This window comes from Plecotus auritus (assembly GCF_963455305.1).
Source record: "Plecotus auritus genome assembly, chromosome: 4".
Classification (NCBI taxonomy): domain Eukaryota; kingdom Metazoa; phylum Chordata; class Mammalia; order Chiroptera; family Vespertilionidae; genus Plecotus; species Plecotus auritus.
In genome coordinates, this window is record NC_137775.1 from 71098443 (window position 1) to 71118180 (window position 19738).

General features: G+C 37.8%; 1 protein-coding gene across 3 annotated transcripts in view; it reads left to right on the top strand.

Moving 5' to 3' along the window:
* The window catches only part of LMBRD1 (LMBR1 domain containing 1), an 87178-nt gene that overhangs the window by 49841 nt on the left and 17599 nt on the right, over positions 1–19738 (top strand). For all 3 annotated transcript variants that reach the window (XR_013960476.1, XM_080666076.1, XM_080666075.1), the window contains exons 8-14: positions 1133–1258; positions 2956–3108; positions 13592–13656; positions 14021–14123; positions 14854–14958; positions 18215–18364; positions 19614–19692. Coding sequence is in view for 2 of the 3 variants with exons in the window: in XM_080666076.1 (XP_080522202.1) it covers positions 1133–1258; positions 2956–3108; positions 13592–13656; positions 14021–14123; positions 14854–14958; positions 18215–18364; positions 19614–19692 (781 nt within the window). In the remaining variant the exon portion in view is untranslated. The remainder of the gene's footprint in view (positions 1–1132; positions 1259–2955; positions 3109–13591; positions 13657–14020; positions 14124–14853; positions 14959–18214; positions 18365–19613; positions 19693–19738) is intronic.

Consider the following 19738-nt stretch of genomic DNA (forward strand, 5'->3'; position numbering starts at 1 on the left):
TTAAAAATAGAACTATCATATGAGCCAGCAATCCTAATTTTTGGTATGTATCCAAAGAATTCCAAACACTGATTTGAAAAGACATTTGCACCCCTATGTTGATTGTACCATTATTTATGATAGTGAAGATATGGAAGCAACCTAAGTATCCATAAAGATATATATAGAATGGAATGTTAGCCATATAAGGTACAGCACAGGGAATATAATAAGTAATATTGTTATAACTATGTATGGTGTTAGAAGGGTACTAACTATCAACGTGATCACTTTATAAGTTACATAAATGTCTAACCACTATGTTGTATATCTGAAACTAATATTGCATGTCAACTATAATTGAAAAAATTTAAAAAATAAATATTTAAAAATACAAAAGATTAAAAAATAAGGGCACATTGTGAATATTGACTAGAGCAACATATTTCTTGGGAAATAGTATTGAGTACTTAGGTAGTATATTTAGGAACCCAAATCCTTCCAACACAAAATAACATACAAGAGGGTAAAAATAAGCCTAATTTGGAGGTGATTGGGAGGACAGGGAATTTACTTAGATTGGGTTTAATAAAATAGTTTTGCTTTGGCATCTGGTTATAAAAAGCAACATTGTACTGGCCTTGTGTTCAAATGATATGGAGAATTGGTAATTATAGTAATAAAAGCATAATATGCTAACTAGACTGGATGTCCTTCTGGATGACCTTCTGGACAAAGCTGGGGCTGTGAGGGAAGCCCGGGTCCCAGGTGCCTGCTGGAGGCCTGAGGGAAGCCCAGGTGCCAGTGGCCGGAGGGAAGCCGGTGCCGGTGGCCGGGGATGGAAGTCCTACTCTTGCACGAGTTTCATGCATTGGGCCTCTAGTCATTACATAATACCACATATATATCAGACTCTTAAATGTTGTGTTCATTTTTTTTTTTAAATGGCATTTTTACCTGAAAATTGTGTCATATATAGGGTGCCCCCCCCCCAAAATATATACACACACTTTAATTATAAAACCAGTGTTTATTAAAATGCATTTCATTTTCAAAATTGAGCTATCAGCTGTTAAAGTGTGTATACATTTTTTGGGGGACATCCTGTATTTAAAATAATATTACTAAATCACATTTTAATTTTGTTTTTTAGGCCTATGGCATGTCGGCATTACCTTTAAATCTTATAAAAGGCACTAGAAGTGCTGCTTATGAACGTTTAGAAAACACTGAAGACATTGAAGAAGTGGAACAACACATTCAGTCAATTAAATCAAAAGTGAGTTGGTATCCTAATATATAAAAACCCAGGGTCCGTAACATCCAAAACGACTGAGGCTTGACTGAACACCGGAAGTCGATCCTGCAGTCAGTGCCGAGTTGCCGTGGCAACTGACTGCCACCGGTGCAGGTGCAGTGACTCAAAATTGACTACCGAGGGGGCTGCGGATCAGGCCCAGAGAGGGGCCCCTAGAGAGAGGCAGGGTCTGATCCGCAGCTTCCATGGCAGCTGTTGATCAGCCGTTGCCTTTCTTTCTCTCCGGGCTTCACCAGCAGCCCCGCCTCTGTTTCTCTCTGGGCTTTCATGGGGGCTGCTGATCAGCCCTGCCTCTCTGATCAGGCCAGGAGATAGGCCCGGAGACGCTGACTGGCATAGAAACCGACCAATCAGAACCAAATTGTCTGGCAGGGGAGGGCAGTTGGGGGCGAGATAAGGCCAGCAGGGGAGGGCAGTTAGGGGTGATCAGGCAGGCAAAGTCAGTTAGGGGCAAACAGGCTGGAAGGGGAGAGCAGTTGGGGGTGAGATCGGGCCGGCAGGGGAGGGCCATTGGGAGCGAGATCAGGCTGGCAAGGGAGGGCAGTTGGGGGCGAGATCAGGCTGGCAGGGGAGGGCAGTTGAGGGGGACAAGACCTGCAGGTGAGGGCAGTTGGGGGCGACCAGGCCTGAAGGGGTGGACAGTTAGGGGTGACCAGGCTGGCAAGGGAGGGCAGTTAGGGGTGACCAGGCCAGCAGGGGAGGGCAGTTGGGGGTTACCAGGCCTGCAGGGGAGGACAGTTAGGGGCAACCAAGCTGGCAGGGGAGGGCAGTTAAGGGTGACTAGGCTGGCAGGGAAGGGCAGTTAGGGGCAATCGGGCTGGCAGGGGAGCAATTAGGCATCGATCAGGCTGGCAGGGGAGTGGTTAGGGGGTGATCAGGCTGGCAGGCAGAAGTGGTTAGGGGCAATTAGGCAGACAGGCAGGTGAGCGGTTGGGAGCCAGCAGTCCTAGATTATGAGAGGGATGTCCGACTGCCCGTTTAGGCCCTATCCCGGTGGGCAGTCGGACATCCCTCGAGGAGTCCCAGATTGAATAGGGTGCCGGCTGGGCTGAGGGACACACACCCCCCCCCCCCGTGCATGAATTTCGTGCACTGGGCCTCTAGTTTTATTATAATTGGGAAGCATCAAAGTACTTTGTCTTTGAGCTGCTTTCTGATGTGACTTAGACTTTGGCAAACATTTTTGACATTGAATTGTTTTGCATATCCTTCAAAAACCATGCCTATATTTATTTATTTTTACTTTATTTTTTAAAATATATTTTTAGTGATTTCAGAGAGGAAGGGAGAGGGAGAGAGATATAGAAACATCAATTATGAGAGAGAATCACTGATAGGCTGCCTCCTGCAATGCCCCACACTGGGGATTAAGCCCTCAATACTGACTGGGAATCGAATGGTGACCTCCTGGTTCGTAAGTCAACACTCAGTCACTGAGCCACACCACTGTGACCACACATTCACATTTTGATGCTGACCTTGGTACATATATGTGCATTGTCACATCAAAATTGTTCGTTATCTTCAATTTGTAAATTTGCCTAAGGAGTCAAATCCAACCTAAAGAAGTTTCATTGCCTGATCTGCTAAATCTGATGGATTACTTTATTAAGACCTTAATGGTAAAAACTGTTTCATTTTTGTTCTGTTGTTTGCAGAGCAAAGATGGTCGACCTTTGCCAGCAAGGGATAAACGCACCTTAAAACAACTTGAAGAAAGGTTACGAACGCTTAAGAAAAGAGAGAGGCGCTTAGAATTCATTGAAAACAGCTGCTGGACAAAATTTTGTGGTGCTCTTCGGCCCCTGAAGGTAAATGGGTTTTTTAAAATTATGCTATCACTCTTCTTTCAAGTCTATATTGTACCTGTCAGAGAGGTTGAGTTCTCCTTTAGAGGCAATACAGCATGGTGCTCAAGAGCATTTTGGAGTTAAAATAATCTGGGTTTGAATCACAGCTCTTTCATTTGGTAGTTTGGGCAAGGTACGTAACTCTCTGAACTTCATTTACTCATGTGTAATGCAAGTGTTATATCAACATAGTTGTTGGGAAATTTAAGTTAAAATATAGATAAGTAATGTAATTTGCTGCTAGCATATTTTGTTAAGTCGTACTTTTCTATAAATAAGAGATCTGGGACTCAATAAAATTTAGGAGCCCTAACTGAAAAGTAATAGAATTTTTTTTTTATCGTTAGATGATATGTGGCGAAAACTATGTAAAAAGGTATTATTTGAGATGGAAAACCATTATTTTTTTTGGGTAGGAGCATCATTTGCTAGCTTTGAATTCTTGGAAGTATGGTACCTAAACATAAGTATCTAAATTGAGGCCTTGGCTGGGTAGCCCAGTTGATTAGAGCATCATCCTGATATGCCAAGGTTGGGTGTTCAATCCCTTATCAGGGCACATACAAGAAACAACCAATGAAATGCATACAAATAAGTAGAACAACAAATCAGTGTTTCTCTCTCCCTTTCTCTCTCTTTCTAAAATAAAAATAAAGCTATGATTATTTTAATTAAGGTCATCATAATATGACCCTGAGTCTAAAAATAAATTGAATTAAGGTCATCATAATATGACCCTGAGTCTAAAAAGTAACTAGAACTGCTGGCCACAAATTTTTATATGTGCCCATTATGTATTTGGCATTTCAAACACCAGGGCTTTGTATACCATAAGTATACAATGCCAGTTGTAATTCAGAAAGTGCAGTGCATAGACTGGTTTGAATAAAGTTGGGCAAAACGAAGCTGGAAAATGGTTTTTGGCTAAATTTTTTAAAAGGTGTTTTATAGAACCCCCTCAGAGATCAGTCAGGTTGAGTTCTAATGCTGCTTTGTCTTCCTCTTATAATTAAAAAGGAAGTGAGATAATGCAGTGACTGCTCACTCCAAAAAAACTCCTCTTTTAAAGAGTTTCTCAAAAATTACCGTATTACAACATGGAGGGACCTGAAGAATAGTATGCTAAGAGAAATAAGCCACTCAGAGAAAAGATAAGTATCACACAATCTCATACGTGGAATCTAATGAATAAAATAAACTGATGAACAAAAAAGATCCAGAGACATTGAAGCATGCAACAGATTGAGGTATTTCAGAGGGAAGCAGAGAGAGGGGGGAGGAAGAGATTAACGATGAATTTATATGCATAGCCGTGGACAGACAATAGTGGTAGTGGTGGAGGAGACTGGGGAGGGGACTGGAACAGGGTAGAGGGAATCAGTGGGAGGATGGGGGAAGGAAAGGGACATTGTAATACTTTCAACAATAAAAATAAAAAAAAAACATAATCAGTTCTATGTATCATTAGTTTAACCTTCTGTTGGAATAAGTTTTTGTGTTTTTTTTAATTCACCCTAATCCTTTTTTCCAAAGAGATTTGTCTTTATTAGTACCAAAGGTATGATTAAGCCTTCCCTAACCTTATCTTAATTTTAAATTGTAGCTTCTTATAAATATTTATAACCAATTTGTAACATTAACTGCTTTGTTTTAAACATGCTGTTCCATTTCACTGAACATATGCTTAAAGGGATTAATTTTACCAAATATAGGTTCTATATATAGAACATTACCCCAAAAAACTACTTTGTCTCCCCCTGCTTCCTTGAGCACAGACCCCAGACAACCACTAATGCACTTCTGTCTCTATACTTTAGTTTTATGTGTTCTATAATTTTGTATAAATGAAATAAAAATATTTAATCTTTTAACAGTTTATTGGGGAGTGTATAGTTTTTTGTCTGGCTTCATTGGCTCAGCACCATGTTTTTGAGATTCATCCATGTTGTTGCATTTTTTTAAAAGTGGTTCTATTTTATTGGTGATTAGCATTCCAGTGCATATCTATGTCACAATTTGTTTATCCACTTATCTGTTAGTGGATTTCAGTTGTTTCCATTTTGAGACTATTATGAATAATGCTTATGTAAACATTTGTGCATAAATCTTCGTGTAGACATGTGTTTTCATTTAATTCATTTTTTTTTCTTGGGTAAAAATACCTGAGTAGAATTGCTGGATCTAATGTTCAATATATGTTTAAGTTTATAAGAAATGGCCAAAATATTTTCTAAAGTGGTTGTACCATTTTGCATTCCTATAGCAATATAAGATTGCTAATTTCTTCATATTCTTGTCAACTGTTTGCAATAGTTTTCCTAATGGGTATGTAATAGTAATTTGCATTTCCCTGATGGCTAATGATATTGAAGATCATCTTGTTTTCTTATTGGCTGTTTACTTATATGTCTATTCTAAAATGCTTGTTTGGCCATTTTAAAAATTAGGTTTTTGTTTTATGAGTGAATTACAAAAATTCTTATCTATTCTGGATCAAGTACTTTGTCTCCTAGTGTATGGCTTTTTTTGTTTTGTTTTCTTAACACTATCAAAGAGATGTTTTTAAAGCCTTTACAGAAAACATTTTCTCCTATGTTTTCTTCTAGAAATTTTATAGCTTTAGCTCTTGTATTTAGGTTTGTGGCCCATTTAAAATTAATTTTATGAGATGGTATGACCTACAGGTCAAGGCTTATTTTATTTTCCATATGGACATTACTATTTTTTTCTCAAGGCTATTCTGTATACTTTGAATTTCCTTGGCAATTTTGTCAGATCAATTGATTATATATATATATGTGAGGGTCTATTTTGGACTCTGTCTTTGGCTTTATTGATTTATATGTCCTTATGCTAAAACTTTATTACTGGAGCATTCAAATCAGTCATGAAATCAAGTAGGGTAAGTTCATCAGTTTTGTTTTCCTTTTTCAGAATTGTTCTAGCTGTGCATAACCTTTGCATTTCCATATACATTTTCGAATCAACTCATAATTTCACAAAACACTCACGAGAATTTTTATTGGTATTACTTTGAATCTATAGGTAAACAGGCAGGCAGGGGCAATAATTGTTATCTTAATATTGAATCTTCCAATTCATGAATATATCTTTTCATTTATTTATGTTATCTTAAATTTCTCTCAGCAGTCATTTGTAGTATTAAGTGACTAGGCCTTGCAAATATTTTGCTAAATTTATAAGTATGTCTTTATTTATTTATATTTTTACAAATGATTTTGTTTAATTTTAATTCTCAATTATTGGTTGCTATTATGTAGAGGTTTGCTTTTGTACATTGTACTTGTATCATGCAATCTGGCTTAATTATTAGTTTCTAGTAGTTTTATAGATTCCTAAGGGATTTTTAAGTACATGATCTGGTAAGCTGCTAAAAGATAGTTTTACTTTTTTCTTTCAAATATAAGATTTTCAGTTGCTTTTTTTTCTCCTGCACTGGCTGAAACCTTCAATACAGTTTATTATTTATTCCTTTTGCTGTATAAATGTGTCATTCCTGAGTACTGATCTAAATTCTTATCTATCTTTACATTATCTAGTTCTAATTTAGAATAATTAGTAATAGGGATTCCTGAAGGGAATATGGGGATACAAAATTACTGTTATGTATTAGAAGGGTTAACATGAATGCCAAGAGATCAACGCTGCTTTTTTTTGCTCAAATGAAATATGAAAATAATTTATTATTCATTACAACTGTGTCCACAGTTGATACAATTCAGAAATAGAAAGCCACATGCTATTAGTGCTTTTCTTTTTTTTTTTTTAATAATTCTTTATTGTTGAAAGTATTACATATGTCCCCTTTCCCCCCCGCATTGATTTCCTAGAGGCCCCCTCGCCCCAGGCCTTCACTACCCTATTGTCTGTATCCATGGGTTATACATATATGCATACAAGGTCTTTGGTTGATTACCTCCCACCCATCCACCCTCCCCCGCTTTCCCTCCTAAATTCCACACTCTGTTCCATGTTTTCATGTCTCTGGATCCACTCTGTTCATCAGTTTATTTTGTTACTTAGTTTCCACATATGAGTGAGATCATGTGATACTGTCTTTCTCTGACTGACTTACTTCATATTGATGCTTTTAAACATTAGCATCCAAGTAGTCCTAGTGGAAGAAGGTAGAAACAGGTCCATTTACCCCTTTTCAGTGCTCTGGATATACTGAAGATGATTTAAGACTGGTGAGAGCCCTAGCCGGTTTGGCTCAGTGGATAGAGTGTCAGCCTGCGGACTGAAGAGTCCCAGGTTCCCTTCCAGTCAAGGGCACATGCCTGGGTTGCGGGCTCAATCCCCAGTTGGGGGCGTGCAGGAGGCAGCTGATCAATGATTCTCTCTCATCATTAATGTTTCTCTCTCTCTCTCTCTCTCTCTCTCTCTCTCTCCCCCTTTTCCTCCTCTCCCTCTCCCTCTCCTTCTCCCTTTCCCTCTCCCTCTCCCTCTCCCCTTCTCCCCCTCTCCCCCTCTCTCCCTCTCTCCCTCTCTCCTTCTCCCTTTCCCTCCTCCTCCTCTCTGAAATCAATAAAAATATATTTAAAAAAAAGACGGGTGAGAAACTCCTGATACAAAATTTCTTTGAAGTTATCTTCTATCTCAAAATTTTGTAGTAGTGATGCCTTTTACTCTGTGCTATAATCCATATCGTTTTATTATATATTAAATTTGAAAATCTGAAAATGCAAAGGTTGAGTTATATAAATGTTTGTTTTTTTTATAATAGTAGATCTCCATTGCCCATTGATCTTGTGATTTCACATGGCCATGTACTCCTTAGGATGTGCACATCTCATTTCAGAAACACGGGAATTCAGTGCATAGACTTATATTCTTAATGGAATTATATTCTTAATTTTATTTTCATTATGGGAATTAAATGAAGTAATGTATGCTCTTCATTGCCTTTTGATATGAACAGCTCAGAAAATTGCAGCTGCTATTGTTATAGTTCTAAAGTTGGGGTTTTTCAACTCCTTAAAAATACTGTCATGTAACTCAAGGGAGAAAATTAGTTTTGTGTTGAAGACATAAAAATAGGCATCTAATTAGAATAAGTTAATGGCTCCTTAAAGCAGCATTTATGTATACTACTGAATATGTTTCTAAGCATACAGTCTAAAATGTTCATTAAATATTTTATTAAACTTTCCTCTGACAGGAGGGCATAGTTTGGGCTTGTGCAACTAATTGGCCTTGGTAACCTATAGATTCAATAGGTTTTAAATATAATTTGGGATTTTACTATACATATACCTCTTATTTTACACACACACACACACACACACACACACACTCCTCTTGTATTTGCATAGAAAATTATAAATTCATGTCCATAATTGTATCACATATATTTTTTTCAGACTTTTATATTGTGGTAAAATATACATAATATAAAATGTGTCATTTTAACCCTTTGTAGTTTACATTCAGTGGCATTAAGTATATTCACAATATTGTGCAATATACTTATTCATTTCATTCACTGTTCATTTCCAGAACTTTTTTTGGACAAAAAACACTGTACCCATTAAATAACTCCCCGTTTCTCCCCGTACCCAGCCACATACCCCTAATGACCTCTCTTCTGCTTTCTGTCTCTCTGAACTTGCCTATTCTAGGAATGTTATATAACAGATTATACTATACTTGTCCTTTTGTATTTGGCTTATTTCACTTTGCATAATGTCTTCAAAGTTCATCCATTGGTAGATGTATCAAAATTCCATTCCTTTTTAAGGTTGAATAATGTTCCACTGTATGTATATACCACATTTTGTTTATTCATCAATCCATCTACTGGTAGAAATTTGGGTTGCTTTCAAGTTTTGGCTATTGTGAATAATGCTGCCATGATCATTGGTGTACAAGTGTCTGTTTGATTCCATGCTTTCAGTTCTTTTGAATATCTATCTAGAAATGAAATTGTTGGATTATATGCCAATTCTGTGTTTAACATTTTGTGGAATCTACAAACTCACAGCAGCTGCGCATTTCACATTCCTACCAGCAGTGCACAAGTGTTCCAATTTCTCCACATCCTTGCCAACACTTTCCATTGTTTTGGTAACAGCCAACCTATGGTTGTAAAGTGGTATGTCATGGTTTTGATTTTCACTTCCATAATGATTAGTAATATTGAGCATGTTTTCATTTGATTGATGGTCATTAGTGTAATTTCTTTGGAGAAATTTTATTCAAGTCCTTTGTCCATTTTAAAATTGTTTATGTTTTATTATTGTCAAGTTATAAGAGTTTTTTTTAAAATATCCTGAATGTTAATCCCTTATTAGACATATGATTTGCAATATTTTTCTCCCATTCTTGGATTGTCTTTTCATTCTGTTGATAGTGTCCTTTGATGCACAAAAGTTTTTAATTTTGATGAAATCCAATTTTTTCTTTTGTTGACTGTCCCTTTGGTTATATCTTTAAAACAATTGCCTGTTGGTACATTCAGACCCCAAGAAAAACCCTGAGACTACCTCCATAAATGGAGGGCAGGGAAAGACTGAAGAAAGAGGCTGGCCACTCCATTCCAGTAATGAATAGAGTTTATTAAGGGAAACTCATATGAGGCCTGTCTTGGGTGGCTGCAAAATGCAATGAATCGCCATGTCACTTGACAGGTGCCAAAGGATTGTGTAGGTTAAAAGGGGGGAATAGTCACTGGTACTAGTACGTGAATACTGCCAGGTATAGGAAATTACATGCTTGACCAGGTCAGAACAACAATTTGTTTCTGGAACCAGCACATAGCAGGAGGTAAGGAAAGGGTGCTGATGTATGTCAGAATTAACATCAGTTATAATCAGACAGTCTCTAATAGGGGTTTCTGGAAAGCAACCTCCCTTCTGGCCAAGATCCAGCTTGCAGGACAGACAGCGGTCATGTTATAGAACAGTCTCTCCTCCACATTGCCAAGTCCAACTCCATGAAGCGTTTTGTTCTAAGAGTTTTAACAGGTTTAGGTCTTATGTTTATGTCTTTTATTTTTTACAAAATGTATGTTTTTATTTCAGAGAGGAAGGGAGAGGGGGAGAGAGAGAGAAATATCAATGATGAGACAGAATCATCGATCAGCTGCCTCCTGCAAGCCCCACACTGGTAACAAGCCCGCAACCTGGGTATGTGCCCTGATTAGGAATTGAAACATGACCTCCTGGTTCATAGGTCGATGCTCAACCACTGAGCCATGCCAGCTAGGTCTTTTATTTTGAGATAGTTTTTACATATGGTAAAGGAAAAGGGTCCAACTTCATTCTTTTGCATATAGATATCCTGTTCTCAGCACCATTTGTTGAGAAGACTGTCCTTTCCCCATTGAATGGGCTGGGCGCTCTTGTCAAAAATCATTTCACCATAAATATGAAGGTTTATTTCTGGGGTCTATTCCATTGGTTATAAGTAAATCTGTGTGCCAGTACCAAAACTGTTTTGATTACTGTAGCTTTGTAGTAAGTTTTGAAATTCGGATGTGTGAGTCATGTAATGATGGGTTTTTATGTTTCTGCAAAAAAAACACCATTGTGATTTTAATAGGGATTGCATTGACTCTGTAGACCACTTTCAATAGTATTGTCATCTCTATATATAAAATCCTAATATGCAAATAGATTGAATGGTGGAACAACTGGTTGCTATGACGTGCGCTGACCACCGGGGGGTGTGCGCAGAACATGGCAGGCATCAGCAGCAGGCGGCAGAGCGCAGAACATGGTGGGTGTTGGCCGCAGCGGGATGGTGGACCAGATGAGCAGGGGCGCCAGACCAAGGCAGGGGACCAGTTACTGTCATCAGGGCAAGCCTCTGGTGGTTACTGAAAATTCTTTGCTCCCGCATGCTGTGGTCCTGCTGGCGCCAGCCCCGCACGCACCTGCTGCTGGCTCTGGAGCCCTCGGCACACCCGCTGCCAGCACCTTGCGTCGGTCCCGATTGCTTGGCACCGTCAGCAGGTGTGAGCGGCGGCTGCTTCCCTGATAGCCCCTCAGGAGCAGGGGGAGGTGAAGAAGCCCTGAGGGGTGATCAGGGCTGGCAGCCGCCACTCGTACCTGCTGATGACACTGAGCGATCGGGACCGGCACCAGGCGCCAGCAGCAGGTGTGAGCGGCGGCTCTGGCAGCAGGTGTGAGAAGCAGCTGCCAGCCCTGATCGCCCCTCAGGGCTTCTCCACTTCCCCCTGCTCCTGAGGGGCAATCGAGGCAGCAGCCACCACTTGCACCCGCTGATGGTGCCGGCCCCAATCGCTCCATGTGGTCAGTGGTGGCACAGAGTGGGGCTGCCAGCAGACAGGGAACCAGGGGCTGCGGTGGGATGGGCCAGGCTGGGGCGTGGAGGATGGGCCGAGACCCGCCTCTGTGCCCACCACAGCCTTGCGGCCCACAGTTCCTTTCAAGGTGCATGATTTCATGCACTGGGCCCCTAGTTTAACAATATTAAGCCTTTTAATCCATGAACATAGGATGTCATTCCATTTATTTGTCTTTCTTCCTTTCTTTCTGCAATATTTTGTAGTTTTAAGTATATATCATTTACCTCCTTGTTTAAATTTATTTCTAAGTATTCTTTTTGATGTTACATAAATGGAACTTCTTAAAATTCCTTTTCAGATTATTCATTGTTAGTGTACACATAATTTTAAAAACATGTTTATGTTTATTTGAAGGAGATCCAAAATAAAGAACTGTTAAAATTTGTAATTCAGGTTGCCCCACTTCTTTCCCAACCCTCCAAGAAATAAACAGACCTAAACATAACTATATTTCATAAGGTAAGCAAGTAGTGAAATTTAATTTTATTACACATTGACAGTGTGTAGTTGTTTCGAAGGTCTGTGAAAATATTTAAAAAAAATTTTACTCATTTCTGTCATCCTAGAATCCACTGAAATTGAATGTGAATTATGTTTAAAGATGTAGCAGATGTCCTTCTTCAGATAGTTGTATTTAAAGCATGTGTGGTTATTCTTTATTATAGGCCACACTATGTCAAAATGCCTAAAGGCAATGACTGACACTTTCTAACTCTAAAGTAGGCTTATTAAATATTTATTGGAAGTATAACTACCCATTCCAGAGTTTTACTTGATCATTTTTTATTTGAGAGGTACATTTTGGGTTATAGTGTAGTGCTTCTTAATTTAAGCTAACGTGATGTGTTTTGGATATTTTTTGTTGGTAGTAATTGAGTGTTAGAGTTCATGTAACCTACAAGGTCTTTTGTAGATTGTTGTTAACTTTGTGGTATGAACATTGAAGTTTATGTAAGAGTAAGTCCACTTGTAAGTATCTCACCCATCTTTACATTAGTGCAGCACTGAGGCTCTCGTACCTAGAAAAGCTTGGATTGGGACTTGGAAATCAGCGGCTAATCAATACAATACCTTGTTTTTTTGTGCTTGTGTTTAAGAACAACTCATTTAATATCTATTGTTGATTCATTAACATTGAACTTATGACCAACAACAGTATAACTCATACCTGAACAAAGCTTACCTAACACAAGTATTTTTCAGTAATCGTGGACTTAGCTTTGTGAACTCTTCAACTTAGTTGTCTCTGGAACTTGAGAAGATGTCAAGAGAAAAAAAAGCCTAGGTTATTAGTAACATCGGATTTACCCCTTTTTTATTCTGAAATTTTATTTCTTACTGTAGAAACCTAGTTCCAATAATTGTTTTGCTTAGTTTCTACCTTCCCTAATATAAAGTTTAGATATTAAAAGGAAATATGCCCCACCAATTACATTGCTTAACACATTTCTCCACAGAAACTTGGTTTTACATGACAGTTTCTTTAGTGCTACTGGTATTCTATTTCAGGAATATTTTCAGTTATATAGTCTTTTCTGTGCTATGATATATTTTTTCATATATAATTGGCATTTACAATATATGTATATATTAATGGTATATATATATAGGTGTGTATATATATTATGTATATATATGTACATTATTATTTCTATGGGAAAATGTTCCAAATTTCATATTTTAACAAGTTAAATATAACCTGTTAAGTATTTTGGTTTGGTTTTTGTGTGTGTGTATATTAGTCTTAATGTAGTCTTATTAGTCTTAATTTTTCAATTAATTTTGAAGTTTACTGGTATGTGTAAGTGTAACTGGATATAAATAAACCTTTTATTTGACCTAGCAAAGTCTCATTTTTTTACTTACAAATGAAGACTTTCAAATGCTTTGTCTGTTTTGTGTATGTTCTCAATCTCATAATAGAAATTTAGATGACAGATGTCTAAAAATATATACTAAATTAAAATGTATCGTGCATCATTTTGGATAGATCATGGTCATATACCAGCAACTCATATTGAACATATGGTTTTGGCTTTTAATGTCAACTTTTAGAACTATATTTAAGTGACTTTTTTTTACTATTATTATTAATATTTTTTTTGCCTTTAGATCATTTGGGGAATATTTTTCATCTTAGTTGCATTGCTGTTTGTGATTTCTCTCTTTTTGTCAAAGTAAGTACACTAGACACATTTACTAAAGCACTTATATAAATCCTATGATGTTACACATTTTCCATGCTGAATAATTCTATTAGTGTAGTCTGTTTATCTTCAGTAGCCATTTTACTTGAAGTGTTCTATAGCATTGACTCAAAGAATGACTAAAACATTTCAATAGTAGTTAGTATTTCTTTATTCTTTATTAATTGACCAATATCTGTAAGATATTTAAGTGAGGTTTAATTTGTTTTTTGAGGTTTTCTTTGACTCAGTTGAATTTGCATGCTTATGTTTTGTATGCTTACGTTATAAATTAACTGAAAATGTGGTCATATAATATATAAAAATCACTATAATTTTTATTTTACTTTTTTAGTCTGGATAAAGCTCTTCATTCAGCTGGAATCAATTCTGGTTTCATAATATTTGGAACTAATCTGAGTAATCCACTGAATATGCTTTTGCCTTTACTACAAAGAGTAAGTAAAAAGAACAATTATTTTATACTCTAGCACATATTCTTACAAACTGTCAAATTATTATGTTGAAAAACCTATTAATACTTGGCAATATATGCTTGTGTCCTCTGCTGATTTGGCTTTTTATTTATACATGACTTTTACATTGATATGTTGCTTTAAGGATTATTATATTGGTATATTGCTGAACTCTTAAGGTAAGCTTTTTAAGCAATTCCTGTTTTTAATTTTTTATGAAGTTTTTTATTCATATTTAAATGTAATTTCTAGCTTAATTTGTTATAGGATTTTTCTTATAATGTACTAAACAATTTGGTAATAGTTTGGTAATTGTTTTGGGGGGATTTTTATTTTTATTTTTATAGTAGATTTTTTAAAAAAAATTTATATTTTATTTTTATACTATTTTATTGGAGAGGGTGCAGGCTGGGCTGAGGGACACACGCACACACACACACACACCCATGCACAAATTTCATGCACCGGGCCTCTAGTTTTAAAATGAAGCTGTATCAGATAGAGACTACTTCCACCTGTGAGTATAAGAAAAACATTTAAATAGAGTATAATAAAAACCATTTTTATTTTTTTATTTTTATAGATCTGAATCAGCATTGATATTTTAAACATTTGCCAAATATAAATAATAACATTTTAGTTAATTTTATATGACTTCTAAAGCCCTGTGTGTGCATTGAATTTAATTTTATCTTTTTTTTTTTTTTTTTAGGTTTTCCCTCTTGATTACATTCTTATAACAATTATTATTATGTACTTCATTTTTACTTCAATGGCGGGGATTAGAAATATTGGCATATGGTTCTTTTGGATTAGAGTGAGTATATACTACAGTATTATTACTTTCATTTTGTTCATACTCTTTATTATTGAAAATTATCTTAGATTTATAATATAGAAGTTAGAAATACATTGATACTAAAAGTGATTGAAAATTAGCTTTTTTACTTTATGCTAACATAAAAGTGCATTTGTGTAGAGCAGTGGTTATTAAACAGGAGTGATTTTGCCCCCTGGATACTTTTGGCAATGTTGGAGGCATTTCCAGCTGCTACCACTAGGGAGCACTATTGGCACCTAGTGGGTAGAGGCCAGGGATTCTGATAAACACCCTGTGGTGCACAGGGCAGCCTCAGACAAGGACTCATCCAGCCCATAATGTCACCCGTGCCAAGGATGAGACGCTCTGGTCTAGAATTTATATTATTTCCCTTAGTGTTTGGCTTCATGGAAACACATTGAAGCACAATTGGATACACTGTAGTTCAAAAGATGGTCCTTCCTACTAGGAGTTAAAGATCATCACATGATTAGAGAAAGGGTTATTTTTTTCCGATGTTCATTTTGAGGTGAATTAAGAATCCTATATAATAAAGAGGTAATATGCAAATTGACTATCACTCCAACACACAAGATAGCCACCCCCATGTGGTCAAAGATGGCCACCCAAGATGGCCGGCAGGGGAGGGCAGTTGTGGGCGATCAGGCCAGCAGGGGAGGGAAGTTGGGAGGGACCAGGCTTGAAAGAGAGGGCAGTTGGGGGCGATGAGGCCTGCAGGGAAGGGCAGTTAGGGGGCACCGGGCCGGCAGAGGAGGGCAGTTGGGGGCAACCAGGCCTGCAGGGGAGCAGTTAGGCATCGATCAGGCTGGCAGGGGAGTGGTTAGGGGGTGATCAGGCTGGCAGGCAGGCAGGCGAGTAGTTGGGAGCCAGCAGTCCTGGATTGTGAGAGGGATGTACGACTGCCCGTTTAGTCCGATAGGGCCTAAACGGGCAGTCAGACATCCCTCGAGGGGTCCCAGATTGGAGAGGATGCAGGCTGGGCTGAGCAACACCCTCCTCCTCCTCGTGCATGAATTTCATGCACCGGGCCTCTAGTTTTAAAACGAAGCTGTATCAGATAGAGACTACTTCCACCTGTGAGTATAAGAAAAACTATTTAAATAGTGGCTTGAGGCAGAGAAAGATAAATATCACATTATCTCACTCATTTGTGGAATATAATGAACAACATGAACTGATGAACAAAAATAGATCCAGAGACAGAGAAACATCAATCAGAACGTGAAACCTCAGGGAAGGTGGGGGGGGGGGGGGGGCGGGTAAGGGGGAGAGATCAACCAAAGGACTTACATGCATGCATATAAGCCTAATCAATGGACGCAGACAACAGGGGGGTGGGGTCATGAATGCGAGGTTGGGGGGTAATGGGGGAATAAGGACACATATGTAATACCTTAATCAATAAAGAAATTTAAAAAAAATACTGGCTTGAACTAATGAGTGACATCTTGCTATGGAAAAAAAAAAATCTAACATTGGTTTACTAGCTCAAAAATGTCAAATCCAATATCTCTGTAATCCTCTTGGCTTCTCCCTCATTATTGTAATTTGACAGCTGCAGCTCTGTTTATCCTGTCCACGTTACATAAGGAAAAGGTAGTTGGGAGAAAGCGGTGGCACCTATAATAAAACAAAACTTTCCCAGAAATCTCTAATAGACTTTGACTTTTCTTTGAAATTTAATATTTTATCACTGCCAGCCACAACTAGGTGCAAGGGAAGCTGGGAAAGGTAAAATTTTAGGTGATTATATCATCATCCCATCCAGAACTAGAATTCTACTACTCTATATTATACTACAGTCCAGTAATAAAACAGGTAGGTGGTACCTTAGTTGCTAAAATAAAAGTGTGTTCTGCCATTGAAGCAAACTACCCAGTTCCTTGTATTTGTTAGCATACGTTTTAGTTTTGCTCTGGTATAGGTACATATGAGAATATGTAGTCATATTATCATAAACTAGATTTTATGACAGTATGAGGATGTTGAGTATTTCATAGAAATGAGTATTTATAATCATGTGATGTGTCTGTTCTTGTGTAGTATTATATAAAACCACAAATAAATACTTACAGTTTAAACTAATTCTTCTAATTTTTAGATAGAATTAGAGGTAGTTCACAATTCTTAGCTCTATGAACTTCTAACAGATGCTATTGCATAATAAATTTAGAATGTTTGTCTGGAAACAGACCATTCAAATACTGATATATTCTCTGGGTCCTGAGTTTTTAATGAATCATTTAAAGGTTCCTTTCTATATAGATGCTTTGCCATGATCATATCTAATAAAAGGGTAATATGCAAATTAACTCACTCCGTCACAAAGATGGCAGCACCCATAGCCACAAGATGGCGGCGCCCAGTCCTCTCATCCCCGCCGGAGTCCCCCAGTCCTGGGGAGGTGGCTGCTGAGAGCGGGTAGCGTGAGCAGCCTGGTGGAATGCTTGCTTCATCGCTGCGGCCTCTGGGCTGCGGAGAGCCTCTGGGCAGCAGCTGTGGAACAGCCAGGCCCTACAGAAAGCTACTGGCGCACGGATTTGTTCACAGGGCTACTAGTCTATAATAATAAAAGCGTAATATGCTAATTAGACCGGACAGCCGAATGACCTTCCGGAAGAAGCCGCCGCAGCTGCAGCTGAGACAGAGGCAGTTAGGGGTGATCAGGCAGGCAGGCAAGCATTTAGGGGCGATCACACAGGCAGGCAGGAGTGGTTAGGGGCAAGCAGGCGTGCACTTAGGGGCAATCAGGCAGGCAGGCAGAGAGGTTAGGTGCAATCAGGCAGGCGGGCAAGTGGTTAGAGGCAATCAGCAGGCAGGCAGGCAGAATGGTTAGGGGCGATCAGGCAAGTAGGCAGGTGAGCGGTTAGGAGCCAGCGGTCCCAGATTGTGAGAGGGATAGGGCCTAAACTGGCAGTCAGACATCCTCCCATGGGTCCTGGATTGCAAGAGGGTGCAGGCGGGCTGAGGGACACCCCCTCCCATGCACGAATTTCGTGCACTGAGCCTCTAGTTTTAAAATAAGCAAATCTAAACCTGAAAGCTGTGCAGGGAGAAAATTGTTTTTACCATCTTTATAATTATTTGGAATGATCAAGAATTCTTAGTATTTATTTTGAAAAAATAAATGGTTGATTAAACTGTGTTCATTGCCCCTAAAACATGAGCAGGACTTAGTGCCTTACAAATAAATATATTGCTAAAATGTTGTTACTATCTTTTCTCTTTCCAGTTATATAAAATCAGAAGAGGCAGGACCAGGCCCCAGGCACTCTTATTTCTCTGCATGATACTTCTGCTTATTGTCCTTCACACTAGCTATATGATTTATAGTCTTGCTCCCCAGTATGTTATGTATGGAAGCCAAAATTACTTAATAGAGGTAAGTGCAAAACCTAAAAATTCATTATTTTGATATTTTAAATATACTGATATTTTAAAGCAAATTTTAATTTATGAAGGCTAGCATAAGATATGAGCTCATCAGATTAAATTTAACTTTGCTAAACCTGTTTTTTTCCATTTTTTAGCATATTTATATTTGTTTCTTATAAGTTCTTTTTAAAAATAACACCCTATTCATTAAAATATTTTTAAAATGGATCCCATGATGCTAAGCTACTGAGCTTTACATCAGGACTTTAATAAAACCCGTAACATTTCCTCTAAAATAGCATTTAAGTAAATCTATTAATATAGTTCCCCAAAAAGTTTTGGTAAGAAAAATATGTCTGCTCATCAGTACTATGAACGCCACAGAGATGCTTTATAAATATTTTATTTGTAGGTAACTGGGTGTTCTCTTACCTGTGATACTGATTTCTTGATGTTGATCTTTCAAAGGCAGCTGTGGTTCCTGTTTATAATTGGGCAGCTAGTTTGGGTTTTTTGACAATTTAAAATATTTTGGCCATATCTGATTCAATCTTTGTTTAGTTGTTTTCACTTTTCCTAAAATATTCAAATCTAATCCATGTTTCAGGGTCTCGTTCAAGCCTTGCTTTAATAGCGTCTTCATTGTTAATCTAGTCTGCTCAGTTCATTCCTTTTTTTATCCTGTACTTTATCCTCCATCCTTTTGTACTTTAACATGTAGTTAGGGACAAAAGCATCTAACTAGCACATCAAACCCTCAATCAGTACCATCTATAATATTGCTAAGTATTGAAAAGTTAGTTCATTGAATAAATTTAAGTAATAATGTGGGAGGAGCAATCATGGTGGAGGTACAGGAATGACTTGAGTTTGGGAAACACAATACTAGAAGATCACCTGAATCATAAATCTCACTTCTTACACTTTTTAATTCTCTTCTGGCCTCATCCCCAGCACCTAGTTCACTGGGTCATGCCTTTTAAACATTTTTCTTTGAATGAATGAAGATCGTGCTTTTACGTGGACCAAAGATACCCTTTTCTTGCTTCACTGTGGAAAAATAAGTAGGTTCTTTCTCTGGGAAGGAGCTCTGTTGTTCAACACATGACCTAAGGATTGTTGCAATAAAATCTTCATGTTAAATTTATCTTAAAACTTACTGAGTATTAGTTAGATGTAGTTTAATAGAAAACATAGTATAAAGTTAATGTGATTACTTTGGAATCAAAATATGATTTTTAATTTTCATGTTTCAGAGCAATATAACTTACGATGACCATAAAGGTAACTCAACCCTTTCTGTGCCAAAGAGATGTGATGCAGATGCCCCTGAAGGTAAAGCAACTCTTACAACTGTAGGAAAAGTATTGCCTTACATTAT